The sequence below is a fragment of the Salvelinus namaycush genome, unplaced genomic scaffold (genome assembly GCF_016432855.1).
Source record: "Salvelinus namaycush isolate Seneca unplaced genomic scaffold, SaNama_1.0 Scaffold37, whole genome shotgun sequence".
NCBI lineage: Eukaryota > Metazoa > Chordata > Actinopteri > Salmoniformes > Salmonidae > Salvelinus > Salvelinus namaycush.
In genome coordinates this window covers 124,774-149,623 of record NW_024060674.1, presented here as the reverse complement: position 1 = coordinate 149,623, position 24,850 = coordinate 124,774, and the positions used below count along the sequence as shown (strand labels likewise).

Sequence of the window (24,850 nt, the reverse complement as noted above, 5' to 3'; positions counted from 1 at the left end):
CAGGTTTTACTCTAGGATTTTGCCTGTGCTTAGCTCTATTCCATTTATTTTTATCCCAAAAAAATCCCTAGTTTTTGACAACGACAAGCATACCCATAACATGATGCAGCCACCACCATGCTTGAAAATACAAAGAGTGGTACTCAGTGACGTGTTGTGTTAGATTTGCCCCAAACATAACACTTTGTATTCAGAACATAAAGTACATTTCTTTGCCACATTTTTGGCAGTTTTACTTTAGTGCCTTAGTGCAAACAGGATGGATATTTTGGAATATTTGTATTCTGTACAGGCTTCCTTCTTTTCAATCTGTCATTTAGGTCAGTATTGTGGAGTAACTACAATGTTGTTGATCCATCCTCAGTTTTCTCCTATCACAGACCCCCAAAAACCTCTGTAACTCTTTTAAAGTCACCATTGGCCTCATGGTACATTCCCTGAGAGGTTTCCTTCCTCTCTGGCACCAGAGTTAGGGAGGACGTGTGTATCTTTGTAGTGTGTATTGATACACCATCCAAAGTGTATTTCATAACTTCACCATGCTCAAAGGGATATTCAATATATATGTTTTACCTATCTACCAATCGGTGCCCTTCTGTGCAAGGCACTGGAAAACCTCACTGGTCTTTATAGTTGAATCTGTGTTTAAAATTCACTGTTCGACTGAGGGATCTTACAGACAATTGTACATGTGGGGTACAGAGATGAGGTCATTTAAAAATCCTGTTAAGCACTGTTATTGCACACAGAGTGAGTCCATGCAACTTGTGAATCAAGCAAATGTTTTTGAACTTATTTAGGCTTGCCATAACAAAGGGGTTAAATACTTATTGAATCAAGACATTTCAGCTTTTCATTTTTAATTAAATTGTCAATTTCTAAAAACATAATTCCACTTTGACATTATGGAGTATTGTGTGTAGGTGTAGTGGTCTGGGTGTAGCTGGTGCAGAGGAGTCAGGCGCAGGACAGCAGAGATGAGTAACACAAGTAAATTTTTATTTATTTATTTTTGTTGAATTTTATCCCCTTTTCTCCCCAATTTCGTGGTATCGAATTGTTAGTAGTTACTATCTTGTCTCATCGCTACAACTCCCGTACGGGCTCGGGAGAGACGAAGGTTGAAAGCCATGCGTCCTCCGAAACACAACCCAACCAAGCCGCACTGCTTCTTAACACAGCGCGCATCCAACCCGGAAGCCAGCCGCACCAATGTGTCGGAGGAAACACTGTGCACCTGGCGACCTTGGTTAGCGCGCACTGCGCCCGGCCCGCCACAGGAGTCGCTAGTGCGCGATGAGACAAGGATATCCCTACCGGCCAAACCCTCCCTAACCCGGACGACGCTAGGCCAATTGTGCGTCGCCCCATGGACCTGAGCCTGGGCGCGAACCCAGAGTTTCTGGTGGCACAGCTAGCCCTAGACCACTGCGCCACCCGGGAGGCCCTAACACAAGTAACTTTACTCAAATATTCCAATAACATGTCGTAATACCGAGCCCACAATAACGGGCCGAACATACATAAAACAATCACGCACAAAAACCATGGGGAAAACAGAGGGTTAAATAATGAACATGTAATTGGGGAATTGAAACCAGGTGTGTAAAACAAAGACAGAACAAATGGAAAATGAAAAGTGGATCGGCGATGGCTAGAAGGCCGGTGACGTCGACCGCCGAACGCCGCCCGAACAAGGAGAGGGACCGACTTCCGCGGAAGTCGTGACAGTAGGCCACTGACACAAAATCTAAATGTAATCTATTTCAAATTCAGGCTGTAACACAACAAAATGTGGAAAAAGTCAACGGGTGTGAATACTTTCTGAAGGCCCTGTATGTGCTTTAGAAAACATTAGAATCTGCTCTTTCCGATCATGTAAAGAAATCTCACATTTGACCTGGATGAACCTTTGCACCCTTTATCTTTTTTTCCTACCCTGGCTCCGCTTTGTTAGGGAGCAGGCGTAGGCTGTTACATTTGGAGTATCTTCCTCATGATACCGAAAGAAAAATAATAGCAATCTATAATTTCTAAACAGATATTCAGATAATGCCCCCATGCTTGTTTCAAAGCGTGATGGTGCTGTCCCAATCAAAACGGTGCTGAAATGATCATCAAGTTGACCACGCTTTTTGTCTTGGATAGAAATCTATAGAAGACACAATATGCTTCCTGCAAGAAATGATAGTCCTACTTACAGTGGGGAGAACAAGTATTTGATACACTGCCGATTTTGCATGTTTTCCTACTTAAAAAGCATGTAGAGGTCTGTAATTGTTATCATAGGTACACTTCAACTGTGAGAGACGGAATCTAAAACAAAATTCCAGAAAATCACATTGTATGATGTTTTAGTAATTAATTAGCATTTTATTGCATGACATAAGTATTTGATCACCTACCAACCAGTAAGAATTCCGGCTCTCACAGACCTAGCTAGTTTTTCTTTAAGAAGCCCTCCTGTTCTCCATTCGTTACCTGTATTAACTGCACCTGTTTGAACTTGTTACCTGTATAAAAGACACCTGTCCACACACTCAATCAAACAGACTCCAACCTCTCCACAATGGCCAAGACCAGAGAGCTGTGTAAGGACATCAGGGATAAAATTATAGACCTGCACAAGGCTGGGATGGGCTACAGGACAATAGGCAAGCAGCTTGGTGAGAAGGCAACAACTGTTGGCGCAATTATTAGAAAATGGAAGAAGTTCAAGATGACGGTCAATCACCCTCGGTCTGGGGCTCCATGCAAGATCTCACCTCGTGGGGCATCAATGATCATGAGGATGGTGAGGGATTAGCCCAGAACTACACGGCAGGACCTGGTCAATGACCTGAAGAGAGCTGGGACCACAGTCTCAAAGAAAACCATTAGTAACACACTACGCCGTCATGGATTAAAATCCTGCAGCGCACGCAAGGTCCCCCTGCTCAAGCCAGCGCATGTCCAGGCCCGTCTGAAGTTTGCCAATGACCATCTGGATGATCCAGAGGAGGAATGGGAGAAGGTCATGTGGTCTGATGAGACAAAAATAGAGCTTTTTGGTCTAAACTCCACTCGCCGTGTTTGGAGGAAGAAGAAGGATGAGTACAACCCCAAGAACACCATCCCAACCGTGAAGCATGGAGGTGGAAACATAATTCTTTGGGGATGCTTTTCTGCAAAGGGGACAGGACGACTGCACCGTATTGAGGGGAGGATGGATGGGGCCATGTATCGCGAGATCTTGGCCAACAACCTCCTTCCCTCAGTAAGAGCATTGAAGATGGGTCGTGGCTGGGTCTTCCAGCATGACAACAACCCGAAACACACAGCCAGGGCAACTAAGGAGTGACTCCGTAAGAAGCATCTCAAGGTCCTGGAGTGGCCTAGCCAGTCTCCAGACCTGAACCCAATAGAGAATCTTTGGAGGGAGCTGAAAGTCCGTATTGCCTAGCGACAGCCCCGAAACCTGAAGGATCTGGAGAAGGTCTGTATGGAGCAGTGGGCCAAAATCCCTGCTGCAGTGTGTGCAAACCTGGTCAAGAACTACAGGAAACATATGATCTCTGTAATTGCAAACAAAGGTTTCTGTACCAAATATTAAGTTCTGCTTTTCTGATGTATCAAATACTTATGTCATGCAATAAAATGCAAATGAATTACTTAAAAATCATACAATGTGATTTTCTGGAATTTTGTTTTAGATTCCGTCTCTCACAGTTGAAGTGTACCTATGATAAACATTACAGACCTCTACATGCTTTGTAAGTAGGAAAACCTGCAAAATTGTCAGTGTATCAAATTCTCCCCACTGTATGTCTGACAGCTGGAAGGTGACGCGAGGATCTCATCATCAAGTCTAGTTGTAGGATAACATGGTGAGAGATGGCATATCGCATTTGCTAATCAGTCAAGAAAACAAAATAACATTAAATACTGAACCGTGACCCTTTTTAATATCTGAACCGTGACCCTTTTTAATCTCACTGTGTGTGCATCTATTTTCATTCAGATGGTGACAGAGACACTCTGAAGACAACAGGATCTACAGGAGGGCAGAGTGCTGCGGGCAGATTCACAGTTGTCTCCGTGACACTGACATTGCCAGTAATAATGGGCTTTGTGTAGAAGCCCAGGCAGGAAATTAAGTTTACTGTGATTGCCTGGGAACGTCACACAGAGGTGAGGACAGGGTCTTTTCAGCTGGAGAGCCAACATTTCTCCTCCTTTTGTGCCAGTGGTTGTCGTGGTCCCCAAACGTCTCTGTGTTGCCCTGGGCCAGGAGTTGTTCCTAGTCAGGTCACGTAGTCAGGGTTGGAGAAACTCCAGGCTCTACTTATGACTTCCTCACTTCCAGGCTTTACAATTGGTCTTGTTCAACTACAAATCAATAATGTTATCTCCTTCATTAGAATGATCTTTAGCCGTGACCAAAGACAGGTGTACAGTAACCCATTTAGGAAACACAGCTGTGGCATTGTGTTGAGTGAGGAGACTCAACCCTTCTTCTGTATATTACACGCTCAAGGTATCTGACTCAAGGTTCCAATTACAGGGGTGTTTAGAGCTGCCGAGCTCTCCTGTAGGAAATCAAGGCACCATAATAAGGGCACCTCCCTAAGAGTCAATGAGGAGCTCAAAATCAAAATCCTGGTTCCATTAACGCTAACACAGATAAGTTAGCTGTACCTACATCAGTTAATTAAGAGGTTACAAAAATCTGACCTATGATCAGTGTCGGTGGGCAACATCTTCATGCGTCCCTACTAATTGGCCTGGGTGGCATTTCTGTTTCTCTACACTTTGACCACCATGAGGTCCTCCGCCACTGATCCCAAATCAGGTTTGCTTTTTGTTATTATATAGTAATGGTTCAGGTTTAACGCTGATCCTAGATCTGAGCATAGGGGCAAATTCCACTATGATTGTGTCTGGGTGACATTTCACCCCGATCCATAATCCCCCACGATGAGGAATGTGTGTGGGCAGTGCTGGAGGCGTCACTACAGACCCTGGTTTGATTCCAGGCTGTATCACAACCGGCCGTGATTGGGAGTCCCATAGGGCGGCGCACAATTGGCCCAGCATTGTCTGGGTTTGGCCAAGGTAGGCCATCATTGTAAATAAGAATTTGTTCTTAACTGACCTGCCTAGTTAAATTAAGGTTAAATAAAATAAAACATACAGTGGGTGTAGCTCAATAGTCTAAAGTGGCTTCCTCTCCTCGTCTCCTATCCTCCACCTGTACCGAACAGGTGAATTCCTGGATGGCTGTCTATCCATATGGCTTTAACCTTGCGAGGTTCCCAAAAGTCTTTGGGCCGTGACCCCATTTTGATATAAAAATAATAATAATTGCGACCCCGCGATGTAAAAAAAATAAAGTTATGTAATCAACTGCCATTATTTAATTTTTTTGTTTGGACTATGACAGTATGAAGTGACTGAAATGCATCAAAGGTATTGGGAAGTTCAGAAGTTCATCAGGCAATAATGTTGGATGATCTTCTGTGTAGAAAAGGACATCATCATTGATGATGTTCTTTTCCCAGTCTGATTTAGTGCCTGGTCTTGTCCACTCGGTTCTAACGGCTTTTGGGCATAGTACAGGGAAACAGTACATTTGTAATGATGCAACACAACATTTCACAATTTTTTATCATGGCAAGTGCTTCAATACAGAGTTCTACTAAGTGTTTCATTATAAATGACAAAAATGTATGCAAGAATCTAGGCAACAATGCAGCAACCTTCTCTGTTTCCAGCTAGCTGAGGATGTTTGTGACTGCTTGGGATGATGACTTTTCTGCCAACAAAAACTCTCTGTACAGATGAACATGCTCTGCATGTTACTTCACTGCCTCAAATGAGCTATTCCATCTGGAGCTCACTGCTCCAGGAGGAGCCTTGGCCTGCACAAACTCCTTCATAATGAGGAAGCTCACCCATCTTCTATTTCTGGCAGGCTTCTTGAAGAAGACAGATCTCATCCATGTCCCAAGTGATGCAACTTCAGAGAAGTATTTGTAGTGCTGCCAGGTTTCACCCTCCAGATTGATGACATGGCAGAGACAGGTTACATGGACACTGTTGGGCATCACTCCTTTCAGAACCTCCTTGTATGCCTTCAGGCAGTAGGAGGCATTATCTGTGACCACTGCCCAGGCATCATTCAGGTTCAGATGGTTGCTGTGGAGGGAGGCTAGTACAGCTGGGAAAACGTGGAGTAGTTGCATCTGTCCATTCAGGTCCAGATGGTTGCTGTGGAGGGAGGCTAGTACAGCTGGGAAAACGTGGAGTAGTTGCTTCTGTCCATTCAGGTCCAGATGGTTGCTGTGGAGGGAGGCTAGTACAGCTGGGAAAACGTGGAGTAGTTGCTTCTGTCCATGAAAATGTCATCCACCAGAAAGTACTGGTTTTCAACACCTGCAATGAAAGATAAGGAAAAACTTTGTTTTAACCTAAAATAATATTGTGACAAAATAAGTGTTATTTAAATTTCAAGTTTAAACACAATATAGATTCAGCGATAGTTAGCTAGATGAAGAGGCAGACAGCTGCTGACATTATGCATTGCTATATTTCACCACGAAAGCTCGTCGTTTGGAATATCACAATTTGCATGCGGACAATTCACATTGCAGAATGTAAATGTAGGCTATTGCAACGCTTTATTAATAGGCTGTTAAGTTAACTCACCAATGACGATGTTTAGAACGCTGCAATCCCTTGCATCTGTTGTCTCATCAACAACCACCACAAACTTCTTCCCACGGATCTTCTGTAGAACGGCAGTCATATGTTGGTCGAACACACGAGGCAGGTGAGTTGGCAGAGGCTCCTTCTTGTTTGCAGTGCTTCACACTAGAAACGGCCATAGCTTTCCTAGCTTTTCTAAGCGGATGTCCGACTCGGCGCGAACACAGCCACAAAGTCCTGAATAAATTCTCGTCTTGAATCTGCTGATGAGCTTGCACTAGTAATGGTTGTTTGAGCCAGGCATGCTCTGGCTAACACGGTGCTTTTCCTTGTTCTTCACATGGGCTTTAGACTTTAAGTGGTCATCACATGTATTTTTACGGGTCCAATCAATAGTATGTTGACATAATTTGCAGAACAGCTTATCGCCTGACTCATAATAGTCCTTTGGTTATTGCTCTGCTCTGAATTTAGGGGTTAGGGACGACTTGGCCATCTCACGACTTGGCCATCTCAGACGGCCTCTGACATGTTTCTCAAAGTGACAGCCAGGTTGTGAGGTGACGTAAGGGTCCCACGCACGACAGACCCCCCCCCACCCCCCAAATCACCCCAATCGAAAACTGAATTATTTATCTAGGCCTACTCGTCTGTAATTTTACAATTATGAAATCATTTTCAATTTCAGCCAAATTATGGAAAATTCTGCAATCTTCCATGTTTTACAGTTGATTCCATTTTTATTACCAAATTCCGCGATTCCGTGTGCGTTTTCAGCATCACGGAAACCATAGGGCCCAACATAAACCACTCTGTTTATTAAAACCGCATCTAGGTTAATGACATAACCCTGGTTCTATGAAGCAAGCGCACATTTTCTCTCGCAACCCCATTTTCAAAACCCCTAGTTTGGGAAGCCCTGACCTAGCCAGTGCACTCAGTAAAGATGGAGTAGAGGAGACCATCAGAGTTGGTCACTTTAGGCTATTGAAATGCATCCTTTGTGTGTTAGAGATGCAGTGCCTTAGACCGCTGCCCCACTCGGTGACAAACAATCTCTGTAATTGTTTGTCACTTGATTACTCTTCAGAGAAGGCAGGTTAATTACTAAGTGATGAACAGATATGATTCTACCATGGAAGACGTAAATGTTTGACAGGGTGGAATCTCTCTCTTCATGTTCTACTGATGCTGGCAAGGCTACAGTGGGCTCCCAAGTGGCGCAGCGGTCTAAGGAACTGCATCTCAGTGCTGGAGGTGTCACCCTGGTCCCTGGTTTGAATCCAGGCTGCATCTCATCCGGGCGTCATTGGGAGTCCCATAGGGCGGCGCCCAATTGGCCCAGCGTCGTCTAGGTTTGGCCGGGGTAGGCCGTCATTGTAAATAAGAATTTGTTCTTAACTGACTTGCCTAGTTAAATAAAGGATAGCGGATGATTTAATGCTTTGCTAAATGCCATGTCTGCATCTTTGTGCTACGCTAAGAGAAACTGAAACTGACAGATGAAGATTAAAGCAATATTCACATTGGTCACACAATGTCTTTACAACCAATAATACATTCAGTCTCATAAATTACATTCAGATGACTTCATCAAAAGCAGAGGCTGAAGACTGATGATAGAGCTCTTTGCTTGTTACTGTTTTTTTTATGTTAAAATCTTTCTCCTATAGCAATGTTGTTTAGGGGCAAATAGCGCATAGTCTATTTGTTACTTGTACAGGCATTAAAGAAGTGAGGGTGTGTTAGGCAAATTACGCCAGTATAAATTGAGAACAGAAGAAGAAAAAAAATGACTAAACAAACAGCATGTATGCTTGCTTTCCCTTCATCCAAAAATAAATCAGCTCAACAAATAACATTATCACTTCCATTAATGTGCTTGTTGAGTGTAAGATCTACAATTATCTCCCACATTGTGGTGAGCAATTAGGCTAACCACTATGTCTACAAACACATCACAATCAAACCATGATGACAGAGGGAAATTCTTATGATGCGTCACAAAGGCCAACCCTGACCAAAATACTTGTTCTGCGATCCATTAAAAGGCTGCCAATGTGCTGGCAATTTTCGTCTCTATATTGAGTTACTTCTATAATGAATTGGACCGATAACACCTAACACCCGCAGCCTGTCACAAAACCAGGAGGGTATGATGAGAAGCACAGGACACCAAACGCAGGCTTTGTGACTGTAAATCCCTGGGTGAGAAAAGCTAAGCCTGGTGCTAGCCTTCAGAGACGGGATGTTAAGAACGGTCTTTCCATCTCATAAACAGAGCCCAACAAAAGACTCACCATCATCATCAAAGAAACAGCAGGGGAGACTGGGGAGAGGAAGTGAGAACAGTGGGAGATATGAGAGGATGGTCGTTTGCACCGCTATACTAAAACCAGCAGCCAAACCAAAACCTTTCGGCCAATTGCAGCCTGAGTTGCGCCTTGGAAAGTCTAATAAATTGTCCAGAATTAAAACATTATTAAATTGGAATCGGTTATGACATTGTTTTCCCTATATTCATTTAGCAGGGGTGGCCCACCACTGTTAATTGTTGCCACCACTGCAAAAAAATGTGTTGTTTATAATCAATATCGTCTGAGACTCGCTTTTAAATGGATAGTCGTTGGCTCAACGACTGGAAGTCTATGGGAACAGCTTGCATGTCTCTGCCCTAACGCTACCCTTGCCACCACTGCTGAACAAAAATCCAAGGGGAAACACTAAGATGGGTGGTTTGCAATGCATGCAACCCTACACTTACCAGCACTTTTGCTGTGGTAGGCTAATTGCAGGTGTGACTGTTATCAACAAAGCAGGAGTGAGGCAGATGGCACAGCCTACCAGGAATAGGTTACTGAGGCCATTGCTGAGTAGGCATACTGAAGCAACTCAGCATGCTTTCAAATTACATGTAATTACAATGTTATTTACTGTCGAACATGAGTTAGCTACTCTTCATTTCCAGTAAGGGTGTCAATATTGTCAAGTCGTTTTTAAAGACAAAACATGAATGTTATTGTCATAGAAGGCTTATTTGAGTGAGAGTGTGTGTGGACACTGTCCAATTGAAAGATAAAGACAGTGAACACACATCAGAAACAGTGTTTTGAAAACATCCATCCCTTTTCTTCTTAGAAAATAGGGCAATGAAAACAAATTGCTTCTGCTGCAGCAGCTGACAGGCTACATTGCTTTCACATTGGTACATGAACCCTTCCTGACCCAGTTCCTACTATAAGCCGTCATCATCGTGGGTGGGGGTGGGTACAAAGAAGAGCATCAGCCTATTAATGGCATGTGGATAAGTTTTGAGGCTTGTCAACAGAAAAAGACCAACTGGCATTCGGGAGGCCAGCAGGAAGCCTGTATTCAACACTTGTTACAGTTGATCAAGTCTGTCGATTGACCCATAGGGTTGACCTCAAAGTGGTCATTGACGTGGCCAATTGCTCTGATGACAGCTCTATCTACTAAATAAAAAACCGCAGCCAAGAAATTAGTGAGTAGTGCTTCTTGGTCTTGCTAATATGAAATCATTACAACACTACCCTTACGTAATACATGGGAAAGAGTGTAGTAGAGAATACAACATATCAAATTATTTCTGTGTCCCCCCCAATATATCAGCAATAACATATTATATAGGCCTAAAATAATATCTACATGTGATATAATTTATATATGTTCATTATGCATCCCTATTTTGGATTAGTAGCCCAGTGTTTCAAATCACAGAGGAACATAGAACAAACGACTGAGTTGCAGAGGGGACAAGATACCCCTGCTGATATGTAATGTAAACATTGCTAGAGGGTGGATCTTTGTTCTGTGGATGATGAATGCAGCAGCAGGTAAAGGCTTCAATGAATGTATAACGTATAGCCAGCCCTACAATCTGCAAAGGGGAATCATTCCATCAGTGAAGCTGTAACATTAAAAGGAAAATACAGTGGTCAATGTCAAAGGTAAGAGTTCAATAATTCCCCAATTACCTGCAGATTCGCCTGTGTTGATCCAGTCGGGGTTTGCAATGCTTGCGATTGCAAAGATATCCGCTGCCAGAAACAGACATCCTGATATAATTGTTAATTTATCCATATTTGCAGCTCAAGTCTGTGTGCTTTAAATTAGCAGATATGAAAGACGTGGCTTAGAGTTCCAGGTAAGACCAAGGAGTTTAGACCTCAGAGATACAGTTTTTAAATATTTGTTTCCGTTAGATAGTTATTGGTCCACCTCACCCCCTTCAAAATAGATTCAACTGGTTTGGAGGTTCAGCCTGTCATTATTAATTTGGAGATGGCAGCAACAGCAAATCAACACACCTTCATTCGACTTACATATGGCCAAAAACGGAGAAAAAAAATCACATCTCAAACTACCATCTTTTCGACCCGAATCTTCCTCCGATAAAGCAAAGGGAGCTGGCGCAACGTCAGGGCCCAAGTCTCCAGTCGCTGGTGTTCTCGCTCGGAGCTGCACGGTAGCAGCAGCAGCATTTGGTTATTGAGACTAGCAGGATAGCTAGCCACCTAGCTAGCTATTTCCCACATTCGAACTCCGTGTGCCGAACAACAACCCAGAGAGGGTGCTTGACGGCCGAACCCCCATTTGAAGAAGTACTTTAAACCATTTTACGAACAAAACTCCGTCAGACAGAGGTACTAAATAATCTAATAATGCTGTGCCTTCAGTATGTCCTTGTTTTCAGCGAAGCTCTAAGGCTAGCTAGCCGTCAGGAAAACGAGAACCCATCCTCCCTCTTGCTTATTCATGCCCCCTTCTTCTCCGCTGCTGGAATAGCATCTGTAGTGTAAATAGACCGCTAGCTAGCAAGCTCTGTTACCGACATAGCGAAGTAGGAACCAAGGCAGCTCGATCAGGGTCGGCGGCTTTCGCATAATCTTTATATGGAAATACGATATTATTAAAGCCGCTAGGAGAGGTGGTGATTATGCTTTCCCCGATTAGCCCACTAGCTTGGCTCCCTATCAAACGAACACCGTCCCTCACGCAGTGCGTTCCACAGACACAACAGCCCACTCTGTCTCTCTCACACACACACGCACACACACAGGGGGCATTCGCTATCGTCTCGCGAGATCGTTGGCGTGAGAGACGTTTCAGACAGATGGGACCATGCAGAGGGGGTAGATGAGACCACTCATTTAGAAGGACATGACATTCATCAAACCGTTTATTATTCTCATCAGAGGAAGAAGTAACGCCTTTCCTTTTAACACTCAAAGGCTCCCTATCCCATGTTTGAATAAGTGTCCATTCTACCAGATAAAAGTGGTCCCCAAGATAGGAGTGATGGGATGGGGGGGACAATCTGAAATGTTTGTATGATTACCTTTTTGTGACACATTTTTGCCAACAAAAGCATTTGTAGATGCCTTAGTTTATTCTCACTGTCACTTGCTGTAGTTAAGGTCAAAGCAAATCCTCTGATCTATCAAAGGAGTGTGCCAGAGAGCAGTACTCTGCTGGTCAGCGCTTTCCACTATCTCCATTAGAGCAGCAAAGCAATCAGCAGAAAGTAACCTCCCTCCCACCCACTCAACACAGCAGTCTCAGCAATGTGAGTCTTCACACTAGGCACAGACGTCAGTTTAACGGCTAGTTTTGATGCACATTTGGTTGTGTTGTTAACTAACGTGAATTCAATGTGAAATCAACCAAAATGTCACCCTGTCATTGAATTTAGGTTAAAAGTAGGGTGTAAAATACCTTTAAGTTGATGACCTTTTGCAAATCCAATCAGTTTTCCACAACATCATTACATTTTTTGGTTAAAATAACGTTGAAACAACTTTGATTCAACCAGTTTTTACCCAATGTGTTTCTGCTTTGGAGAGAATATATAGATCACCCAGTTGTCATAAACTCAGCAAAAAAAGAAACGTCCTCTCACTGTCAACTGCGTTTATTTTCAGGAAACTTAACATGTGTAAATATTTGTATGAACATAAGATTCAACAACTGAGACATAAACTAAACAAGTTACACAGACATGTGACTAACAGAAATGGAATGTGTCCCTGAACAAAGAGGGGGGGAGTCAAAATCAAAAGTAACAGTCAGTATCTGGTGTGGCCACCAGCTGCATTAAGTACTGCAGTGCATCTCCTCCTCATGGACTGCATCGGATTTACCAGTTCTTGCTGTGAGATGTTACCCCACTCTTCCACCAAGGCACCTGCAAGTTCCAGGACATTTCTGGGGGGAATGGCCCTAGCCCTCATCCTCCAATCCAACAGGTCCCATGCTTGCTCAATAGATTTGACATCCGGGCTCTTCGCTGGCCATGGCAGAACACTGACATTCCTGTCTTGCAGGAAATCACGCACAGAATGAGCAGTATGGCTGGTGGTATTGTCATGCTGGAGGGTCATGTCAGGATGAGCCTGCAGGAGGGGTACCACATGAGGGAGGAGGATGTCTTCCCTGTAACGCACAGCGTTGAGATTGCCTGCAATGACAACAAGCTCAGTCCGATGATGCTGTGACACACCGCTCCAGACCATGACGGACCCTCCACCTCCAAATCGATCCCGCTCCAGAGTACAGGCCTCGGTGTAACGCTCATTCCTTCGACGATAAACGCGAATCCGACCATCACCCCTGGTGAGACAAAACTGTGACTTGTCAGTGAAGAGCACTTTTTGCCAGTCCTGTCTGGTCCAGCCACGGTGGGTTTGTGCCCATAGTGGACGTTGTTGCCGGTGATGTCTGGTGAGGACCTGCCTTACAACAGGCCTACAAGCCCCCAGTCCAGCCTCTCTTAGCCTATTGCGCACAGTCTGAGCACTGATGGAGGGATTGTGCGTTCCTGGTGTAACTCGGGCAGTTGTTGTTGCCATCCTGTACCTGTCCCGCAGGTGTGATGTTCGGATGTACCGATCCTGTGCAGGTGTTGTTACACGTGGTCTGCCACTGCGAGGATGATTAGCTGTCCGTCCTGTCTCCCTGTAGCGCTGTCTTAGGCGTCTCACAGTACGGACATTGCAATTTATTGCCCTGGCCACATCTGCAGTCCTCTCCTAGCAGCATGCCTAAGCCACGTTCACGCAGATGAGCAGGGACCCTGGGAATCTTTCTTTTGGTGTTTTTCAGAGTCAGTAAAAAGGCCTCTTTAGTGTCCTAAGTTTTTATAACTGTGACCTTAATTGCCTACCGTTTGTAAGCTGTTAGTGTCTTAACGACCGTTCCGCAAGTGCATGGTCATTAATTGTTTATGGTTCATTGAACAAGCATGGGAAACAGTGTTTAAACCCTTTACAATGAAGATCTGTGAAGTTATTTGGATATTTATGAATTATCTTTGAAAGACAGGGTCCTGAAAAAGGGACGTTTCTTTTTTTTGCTGAGTTTGTATTGCTTGCCTGTATGATCTAAGCTTTTACAGAACACGACCCTAAATTGACAATAGAATATGCAGGAGACCCAACTTGGAAAAATTATATCCTGTGTGTTCATATTCACTCAATTGTAGGTCCCACCGGCTGACCAAGCAGAATGACATGAACACACATTCTAATAGTGGAAGAGGTCCTTAGCTGACAGTGTGTTATATGTTAAAATGTGTTTGTATTATGAATTGTATTCATGTTTCAGGACTCTTGGAAGGTTAGTCCAAATGAGGACTAAAAGAGATCCTAATAAAATCAAATCTATACCCATTTGAAGAGAAAAAAAGTTCTTAATTTGTTTAATAAGATTAGATTTTCTCAGAGGACACCACACTATAGCCTTCATGGCATTAATGGCACAGGGGGTATATTAGTGCATTTCCCTGTTACCACAGTCAGTCAATCACTGATTCAAGCACCCTCCACCACCTCCAATGGACAATACATGTTGAACCTAAATAGAACCACATGGATATGTAGCTTTATTATTCACTACGTTCCTTGAATACATGATTCACTGACATCCAGTCGTGATCTGTGTTGTTTTGTCATGTTTAGTCATCAAGGCCTTTTTTGCCCCTATCTCTCTAGCCATAGCTGTTATTCTTAATGGCTGCTTTTGCTGTGCAATATTTTTGATAACGTGTTTGACCAAACTCCAGATCGATCAATATACTTAACAAAAATATAAACTTAACATGCAACAATTTCAAAATGTTTACTTAGTTACAGTTCATAGAAGGAAATCAGTCAATTGAAATAAATTGACCCCCCAAACGATCCTACAGGTGCAGAAGCCGGACGTGGAGGTCCTGGGCTGATGTGGTTACATGTGGTCTGCGGTTGAAAGGCTGGTTGGACGTACTGCCAAATTCTCTAAAACGGAGGTGGCTTATGGTAGAGAAATAAACATTAAATTCTCTGGCAACAGCTCTGTTGAACATTCCTGCAGTCAGCATGCCAATTGCACGCTCCCTCAAAACTTGAGACATCTGTGGCATTGTGGTGTGTGACAAAACTGCACATTTTAGTGTGGACTTATTGCCCCCAGCACAAGGTGCACCTGTGTAATGATCATGCTATTTAATCAGCTTCTTGATATGCCACACCTGTCAGGTGGATGAATTATCTTAGCAAATGAGAAATGCTCACTACCAGGGATGTAAACAAAATTGTGCACACAATTTGAGAGAAATAAGCTTTTTGTGCATATGGAACATTTCTGGGATCTTTTATTTTAGCTCATGAAACATGTTGCGTTTATATTTTTGTTCAGTATATAAACAATACCCCCACAATTTCCCCTAATTCTAACATACCTGGCTGCTACAATAGATGCAAAATGTTGCCGATGTAGCAGCTCCAACAGATTTTCAAGGCTCTTCTTCTCCCCCTGCAGCAGCTGGGCGGAATAACATCAAAGATATATCATTACTCACTCATCTTGGTGATCAAATCAGACTGCCATAACTGTAGATAGACCATTTAATGAATTTACATCAAATATACAGAGAAATTGACAACAAAAATAATAATTATTCCTGATACCTGTGTACAATTATTGCAGAACAAACGTTAACATGATTTGTTAACAAAGGATTATCGTTTACTGTGAGATGAAGTCATGGGCTTCATATCAGAACCAGGTTCCTTTTTCTGGAGTAAGCAGCCAGGCACAACCTGCCCAGGTTAAAATGTTAAATAACTGTTTCATTGTTTATGGTTTGTTTCTTTTCACAATTCATCCACGAAGGGTGTGTTGGCGAGGTGTCCGCAGGCTGCCATCGATTTCTTGCCGTCCACAAACTTTCTCGCAGCCTGGGAAAACAAAATAATACACTTGTCACATTGTCCCTTATTCCCCTTCTGTGTCCCCAGCTGACCTGCTATAAATAAATGTAAGTCACACAGAAATCAGTCTTCAAAAATTTTAGTCATATATTTCTTTTTTCCCCCTTTCTTTTTTACTTGAAGAATGGCGTTCCGATCACTTTACCCAAACATTATTATTTTATAGTACAGATGGAGGTATAGTTTGGAAGATAGGGAAAGAAAGGATTTAGGGGCACATACAGACTGCAACCCCCATAGCCAAGGGGGCAATATATTCACCATAAAAATTCACAGGCATACACTGAGTGTACAAAACATTAGGAACGCCTGTTCTTTCCATGATAGACTGACCAGGTGAAAGCAATGATCACTTATTTAAATCCACTTCAATCAGTGTATATGAAGTAAAGGAGACAGGATAAAGAAGGATTTTTAAGCCTTGAGACATGGATTGTGTATGCGTGCCATTCAAAGGGTGAATGGGCAAGACAAAATATTTAAGTGCCTTTGAGCAGGATATGGTAGTAGGTGCCAGGCGCACCAATTTAAGTGTCACCAACTGAAACGAGGCTGTGTTTTTCACACTCAACAGTTTCCTGTGTGTATCAAGAATGGTCCACCACCCAAAGGACATCCAGCCAACTGACACAACTTGACACAAGCATTGGAGTCAACATGGGCCAGCATCCCTGTGGAATGCTTGACACCTTGTGGAGTCCATGCCCGATGAATTGAAGCTGTTCTGAGGGCAAAGGGGGGTGCAACTCAATATTAGGAAGGTGTTCCTAATGTTTTACACACTTAGCGTATATCGAATGTGAATAGATACAGTTGAAGTCGGAAGTTTACATACACCTTAGCAAAATACATTTAAACTCAGTTTTTCACAATTCCTGACATTTAATCCTAGTAAAAATTCCCTGCCTTAGGTCAGTTAGGATCACCACTTTATTTTAAGAATGTGAAATGTCAGAATAATAGTAGAGAGAATGATTTATTTCAGCTTTTATTTCTTTCATCACATTCCCAGTGGGTCAGAAGTTTATATACACTCAATTAGTATTTGGTAGTATTGCCTTTAAATTGTTTAACTTGGGTCAAACATGTCAGGTAGCCTTTCACAAGCTTCCCACAATAAGTTGGGTGAATTTTGGCCCATTCCTCCTGACAGAGCTGATGTAACTGAGTCAGGTTTGTAGGACAGCTCGCTCGCACACGCTTTTTCAGTTCTGCACACAAATGTTCTATAGGATTGAGGTCAGGGCTTTGTGATGGCCACTCCAATACCTTGACTTGGTTGTCCGTAAGCCATTTTGCCACAACTTTAGAAGTATGCTTGGGGTCATTGTCCATTCGGGAAGACCCATTTGCAACCAAGCTTTAACTTCCTGACTGATGTCTTGAGATGTTGCTTCAATGTATCCACATAATTTTCCAACCTCATGATGCCATCTATTTTGCGAAGTGCACCAGTCCCTCCTGCAGCAAAGCACACCCACAAAATAATGCTGCCACCCCCGTGTTTCACGGTTGGGATGGTGTTCTTCGGCTTGCAAGCCTCCCCCTTTTTCCTCCAAACATAACAATGGTCATTATGGCCAGACAGTTCTATTTTTGTTTTATCAGACCAGAGGACATTTCTCCAAAAAGTATGATCTTTGTCCCCATGTGCAGATGCAAACCGTAGTCTGGCTTTTTTATGGCGGTTTTGGAGCAGTGGCTTCTTCCTTGCTGAGCGGCCTTTCAGGTTATGTCAATATAGGACTTGTTTTACTGTGGATATAGATATTTTTGTATCTGTTTCCTCCAGCAACTTGACAAGGTCCTGAAACTAAAACAACAAGCTCCCTCGCTCAGGTCTATTCAACGCTGGTCCGACCAATCTGATTCCACGCTTCAAGACTGCTTCGATCACGTGGATTGGGATATGTTCCGCATTGCGTCCAACAACAATATTGACGAATACGCTGATTCGGTGAGCGAGTTCATTAGAAAGTGCATTGACGGTGTCGTACCCACAGCAACGATTAAAACATTCCCAAACCAGAAACCGTGGATTGATGGCAGCATTCGCGTAAAACTGAAAGCGCGAACCACTGCTTTTAACCAGGGCAAGGTGACCGGAAACATGACCGAATACAAACAGTGTAGCTATTCTCTCCGCAAGGCAATCAAACAAGCTAAGTCCCAGTATAGAGACAAAGTAGAGTCGCAATTCAACAGCTCAGACACAAGAGGTATGTGGCAGGGTCTACAGTCAATCACGGATTACAAAAAGAAAACCAGCCCCGTCGCAGACCAGGATGTCTTGCTCCCAGACAGGCTAAATAACTTTTTTGCTCGCTTTGAGGACAATACAGTGCCACTGACAAGGCCCGCTACCAAAACCTGCGGGCTCTCCTTCACTGCAGCCGAGGTGAGTAAAACATTTAAACGTGTTAACCCTCGCAAGGCTGCAGGCCCAGACGGCATTCCCAGCCGCGTCCTCAGAGCATGCGCAGACCAGCTGGCTGGTGTGTTTAAGGACATATTCAATCAATCCTTATCCCAGTCTGCTGTTCCCACATGCTTCAAGAGGGCCACCATTGTTCCTGTTCCCAAGAAAGCTAAGGTAACTGAGCTAAACGACTACCGCCCCGTAGCACTCACTTCCGTCATCATGAAGTGCTTTGAGAGACTAGTCAAGGACCATATCACCTCCACCCTACCTGACACCCTAGACCCACTCCAATTTGCTTACCGATCCAATAGGTCCACAGACGACGCAATCGCAACCATACTGCACACTGCCCTAACCCATCTGGACAAGAGGAATACCTATGTGAGAATGCTGTTCATCGACTACAGCTCAGCATTTAACATCATAGTACCCTCCAAACTCGTCATCAAGCTCGAGACCCTGGGTCTCGACCCCGCCCTGTGCAACTGGGTCCTGGACTTCCTGACGGGCCTCCTCCAGGTGGTGAGGGTAGGTAACAACATCTCCACCCCGCTGATCCTCAACACTGGGGCCCCACAAGGGTGCGTTCTGAGCCCTCTCCTGTACTCCCTGTTCACCCACGACTGCGTGGCCATGCACGCCTCCAACTCAATCATCAAGTTTGCGGACGACACTACAGTGGTAGGCTTGATTACCAACAACGACGAGACGGCCTACAGGGAGGAGGTGAGGGCCCTCGGAGTGTGGTGTCAGGAAAATAACCTCACACTCAACGTCAACAAAACAAAGGAGATGATTGTGGACTTCAGGAAACAGCAGAGGGAGCACCCCCCTATCCACATCGACGGGACAGTAGTGGAGAAGGTGGAAAGTTTTAAGTTCCTCGGTGTACACATCACGGACAAACTGAATTGGTCCACCCACACAGACAGCGTTGTGAAGAAGGCGCAGCAGCACCTCTTCAGCCTCAGGAGGCTGAAGAAATTCGGCTTGTCACCAAAAGCACTCACAAACTTCTACAGATGCACAATCGAGAGCATCCTGTCGGGCTGGTACGGCAACTGCTCCGCCCACAACCGTAAGGCTCTCCAGAGGGTAGTGAGGTCTGCACAACGCATCACCGGGGGCAAACTACCTGCCCTCCAGGACACCTACACCACCCGATGTCACAGGAAGGCCATAAAGATCATCAAGGACAACAACCACCCAAGCCACTGCCTGTTCACCCCGCTATCATCCAGAAGGCGAGGTCAGTACAGGTGCATCAAAGCAGGGACCGAGAGACTGAAAAACAGCTTCTATCTCAAGGCCATCAGACTGTTAAACAGCCACCACTAACATTTAGTGGCCGCTGCCAACATACTGACTCAACTCCAGCCACTTTAATAATGGGAATTGATGGAAATTATGTAAAAATTTACCACTAGCCATTTTAAACAATGCCACTTAATATAATGTTTACATACCCTACATTACTCATCTCATATGTATATACTGTACTCTATATCATCTACTGCATCTTGCCATCTTTATGTAATACATGTATCACTAGCCACTTTAAACTATGCCACTTTATGGTTACATACCCTACATTACTCATCTCATATGTATATACTGTACTCTATACCATCTACTGCATCTTGCCTATGCCGTTCTGTACCATCACTCATTCATATATCTTTATGTACATATTCTTTATCCCTTTACACTTGTGTGTATAAGGTAGTAGTTGTGGAATTGTTAGGTTAGATTACTTGTTGGTTATTACTGCATTGTCGGAACTAGAAGCACAAGCATTTCGCTACACTCGCATTAACTTCTGCTAACCATGTGTATGTGACAAATAAAATTTGATTTGATTTGATTTGCTGCTGTTCTGGGATTGATTTGCACTTTTCGCACCAAAGTATGTTCATCTCTATGAGACAGAACGCGTCTCCTTCCTGAGTGGTATGACGGCTGCGTGGTCCCATGGTGTTTATACTTGCGTACTATTGTTTGTACAGATGAACGTGGTACCTTCAGGCGTTTGGAAATTGCTCCCAAGGATGAACCAGACTTGTGGAGGTCTACAATTTATTTTCTGAGGTCTTGGCTGATGTCTTGATTTTCCCATGATGTCAAGCAAAGAGGCACTGAGTTTAAAGGTAGGCCTTGACCTTCTTGCCCTAGCAGTAGTGAATGTTGAAGTGTACTCACGTTGACGACGTCTGCGTGGCTGACAGAGTCGATGCTCTGGGTAACTGTCTCTGGTGAGTGGTAGGCTCCGCTGGACAGAGCCTGGGCCCCCATCTCCTCCAGCAGGCCCTCAGAACTCTCCATGGACATCAGGTACTCCGCTTTCAACTGCTTCCTACCAGGTAAGAGGGGGGACAGGGTCAAAGGTCCAATCAGGGCAAGAAGGTATTATAGGCCATCAATGTAAATAATAATTAGTTATTAACTGACTGGCTTGGTTAAAGGTTAAATAAAAATAAAACCACAGAGAGTCAGCGCCAAGATTGGTTTGGGGAAGGCCCTTTCCTGTTTTAGCATGACAATGCCCCCATGCACAAAGTGAGGTCCATAAGCAACTCAGCATGCTTTCAAATTACATGTAATTACAATGTTATTTACTGTCGAACATGAGTTAGCTACTCTTCATTTCCAGTAAGGGTGTCAATATTGTCAAGTCGTTTTTAAAGACAAAACATGAATGTTATTGTCATAGAAGGCTTATTTGAGTGAGAGTGTGTGTGGACACTGTCCAATTGAAAGATAAAGACAGTGAACACACATCAGAAACAGTGTTTTGAAAACATCCATCCCTTTTCTTCTTAGAAAATAGGGCAATGAAAACAAATTGCTTCTGCTGCAGCAGCTGACAGGCTACATTGCTTTCACATTGGTACATGAACCCTTCCTGACCCAGTTCCTACTATAAGCCGTCATCGTCGTGGGTGGGGGTGGGTACAAAGAAGAGCATCAGCCTATTAATGGCATGTGGATAAGTTTTGAGGCTTGTCAACAGAAAAAGACCAACTGGCATTCGGGAGGCCAGCAGGAAGCCTGTATTCAACACTTGTTACAGTTGATCAAGTCTGTCGATTGACCCATAGGGTTGACCTCAAAGTGGTCATTGACGTGGCCAATTGCTCTGATGACAGCTCTATCTACTAAATAAAAAACCGCCGCCAAGAAATTAGTGAGTAGTGCTTCTTGGTCTTGCTAATATGAAATCATTACAACACTACCCTTACGTAATACATGGGAAAGAGTGTAGTAGAGAATACAACATATCAAATTATTTCTGTGTCCCCCCCAATATATCAGCAATAACATATTATATAGGCCTAAAATAATATCTACATGTGATATAATTTATATATGTTCATTATGCATCCCTATTTTGGATTAGTAGCCCAGTGTTTCAAATCACAGAGGAACATAGAACAAACGACTGAGTTGCAGAGGGGACAAGATACCCCTGCTGATATGTAATGTAAACATTGCTAGAGGGTGGATCTTTGTTCTGTGGATGATGAATGCAGCAGCAGGTAAAGGCTTCAATGAATGTATAACGTATAGCCAGCCCTACAATCTGCAAAGGGGAATCATTCCATCAGTGAAGCTGTAACATTAAAAGGAAAATACAGTGGTCAATGTCAAAGGTAAGAGTTCAATAATTCCCCAATTACCTGCAGATTCGCCTGTGTTGATCCAGTCGGGGTTTGCAATGCTTGCGATTGCAAAGATATCCGCTGCCAGAAACAGACATCCTGATATAATTGTTAATTTATCCATATTTGCAGCTCAAGTCTGTGTGCTTTAAATTAGCAGATATGAAAGACGTGGCTTAGAGTTCCAGGTAAGACCAAGGAGTTTAGACCTCAGAGATACAGTTTTTAAATATTTGTTTCCGTTAGATAGTTATTGGTCCACCTCACCCCCTTCAAAATAGATTCAACTGGTTTGGAGGTTCAGCCTGTCATTATTAATTTGGAGATGGCAGCAACAGCAAATCAACACACCTTCATTCGACTTACATATGGCCAAAAACGGAGAAAAAAAATCACATCTCAAACTACCATCTTTTCGACCCGAATCTTCCTCCGATAAAGCAAAAGGAGCTGGCGCAACGTCAGGGCCCAAGTCTCCAGTCGCTGGTGTTCTCGCTCGGAGCTGCACGGTAGCAGCAGCAGCATTTGGTTATTGAGACTAGCAGGATAGCTAGCCACCTAGCTAGCTATTTCCCACATTCGAACTCCGTGTGCCGAACAACAACCCAGAGAGGGTGCTTGACGGCCGAACCCCCATTTGAAGAAGTACTTTAAACCATTTTACGAACAAAACTCCGTCAGACAGAGGTACTAAATAATCTAATAATGCTGTGCCTTCAGTATGTCCTTGTTTTCAGCGAAGCTCTAAGGCTAGCTAGCCGTCAGGAAAACGAGAACCCATCCTCCCTCTTGCTTATTCATGCCCCCTTCTTCTCCGCTGCTGGAATAGCATCTGTAGTGTAAATAGACCGCTAGCTAGCAAGCTCTGTTACCGACATAGCGAAGTAGGAACCAAGGCAGCTCGATCAGGGTCGGCGGCTTTCGCATAATCTTTATATGGAAATACGATATTATTAAAGCCGCTAGGAGAGGTGGTGATTATGCTTTCCCCGATTAGCCCACTAGCTTGGCTCCCTATCAAACGAACACCGTCCCTCACGCAGTGCGTTCCACAGACACAACAGCCCACTCTGTCTCTCTCACACACACACGCACACACACAGGGGGCATTCGCTATCGTCTCGCGAGATCGTTGGCGTGAGAGACGTTTCAGACAGATGGGACCATGCAGAGGGGGTAGATGAGACCACTCATTTAGAAGGACATGACATTCATCAAACCGTTTATTATTCTCATCAGAGGAAGAAGTAACGCCTTTCCTTTTAACACTCAAAGGCTCCCTATCCCATGTTTGAATAAGTGTCCATTCTACCAGATAAAAGTGGTCCCCAAGATAGGAGTGATGGGATGGGGGGGACAATCTGAAATGTTTGTATGATTACCTTTTTGTGACACATTTTTGCCAACAAAAGCATTTGTAGATGCCTTAGTTTATTCTCACTGTCACTTGCTGTAGTTAAGGTCAAAGCAAATCCTCTGATCTATCAAAGGAGTGTGCCAGAGAGCAGTACTCTGCTGGTCAGCGCTTTCCACTATCTCCATTAGAGCAGCAAAGCAATCAGCAGAAAGTAACCTCCCTCCCACCCACTCAACACAGCAGTCTCAGCAATGTGAGTCTTCACACTAGGCACAGACGTCAGTTTAACGGCTAGTTTTGATGCACATTTGGTTGTGTTGTTAACTAACGTGAATTCAATGTGAAATCAACCAAAATGTCACCCTGTCATTGAATTTAGGTTAAAAGTAGGGTGTAAAATACCTTTAAGTTGATGACCTTTTGCAAATCCAATCAGTTTTCCACAACATCATTACATTTTTTGGTTAAAATAACGTTGAAACAACTTTGATTCAACCAGTTTTTACCCAATGTGTTTCTGCTTTGGAGAGAATATATAGATCACCCAGTTCTCATAAACTCAGCAAAAAAAGAAACGTCCTCTCACTGTCAACTGCGTTTATTTTCAGGAAACTTAACATGTGTAAATATTTGTATGAACATAAGATTCAACAACTGAGACATAAACTAAACAAGTTACACAGACATGTGACTAACAGAAATGGAATGTGTCCCTGAACAAAGAGGGGGGGAGTCAAAATCAAAAGTAACAGTCAGTATCTGGTGTGGCCACCAGCTGCATTAAGTACTGCAGTGCATCTCCTCCTCATGGACTGCATCGGATTTACCAGTTCTTGCTGTGAGATGTTACCCCACTCTTCCACCAAGGCACCTGCAAGTTCCAGGACATTTCTGGGGGGAATGGCCCTAGCCCTCATCCTCCAATCCAACAGGTCCCATGCTTGCTCAATAGATTTGACATCCGGGCTCTTCGCTGGCCATGGCAGAACACTGACATTCCTGTCTTGCAGGAAATCACGCACAGAATGAGCAGTATGGCTGGTGGTATTGTCATGCTGGAGGGTCATGTCAGGATGAGCCTGCAGGAGGGGTACCACATGAGGGAGGAGGATGTCTTCCCTGTAACGCACAGCGTTGAGATTGCCTGCAATGACAACAAGCTCAGTCCGATGATGCTGTGACACACCGCTCCAGACCATGACGGACCCTCCACCTCCAAATCGATCCCGCTCCAGAGTACAGGCCTCGGTGTAACGCTCATTCCTTCGACGATAAACGCGAATCCGACCATCACCCCTGGTGAGACAAAACTGTGACTTGTCAGTGAAGAGCACTTTTTGCCAGTCCTGTCTGGTCCAGCCACGGTGGGTTTGTGCCCATAGTGGACGTTGTTGCCGGTGATGTCTGGTGAGGACCTGCCTTACAACAGGCCTACAAGCCCCCAGTCCAGCCTCTC

The 24,850-nt window shown here is 43.9% G+C and overlaps 2 protein-coding genes across 2 annotated transcripts in view; both read right to left on the bottom strand.

The window, feature by feature from the left end:
• Positions 1-11,737, bottom strand: part of LOC120040635 (uncharacterized protein C16orf52 homolog B) — a 38,289-nt gene extending 26,552 nt beyond the window's left edge. The window contains exon 1 of the mRNA XM_038985716.1: positions 10,683-11,737. Coding sequence (XP_038841644.1) covers positions 10,683-10,788 — 106 coding nt within the window. The 5' untranslated portion in view covers positions 10,789-11,737. The remainder of the gene's footprint in view (positions 1-10,682) is intronic.
• Positions 11,738-15,574: 3,837 nt separating this feature from the next.
• LOC120040636 (cytochrome b-c1 complex subunit 2, mitochondrial-like) lies at positions 15,575-23,080 on the bottom strand. The gene is made up of 3 exons (XM_038985717.1): positions 22,056-23,080; positions 20,578-20,731; positions 15,575-15,923 (listed from the first exon to the last, which is right to left on the bottom strand). The coding sequence occupies exons 1-3, from the start codon at positions 22,133-22,135 to the stop codon at positions 15,840-15,842; spliced, it is 318 nt and encodes a 105-aa protein (XP_038841645.1). The 5' UTR covers positions 22,136-23,080; the 3' UTR covers positions 15,575-15,839.
• Between the last annotated feature and the right edge of the window lie 1,770 nt (positions 23,081-24,850).

Excerpts from the sequence above, each read along its gene's own strand:
- LOC120040636 (XM_038985717.1), bottom strand. The coding sequence starts at position 22,135 with ATGTCTGTTTCTGGCAGCGGATATCTTTGCAATCGCAAGCATTGCAAA. Across the intron at positions 20,732-22,055 it reads CAACACAGGCGAATCTGCAG|GAAGCAGTTGAAAGCGGAGT; the intron begins GTAATTGGGGAA and ends CTTACCTGGTAG. Across the intron at positions 15,924-20,577 it reads GCCACGCAGACGTCGTCAAC|GCTGCGAGAAAGTTTGTGGA; the intron begins GTGAGTACACTT and ends TTGTTTTCCCAG.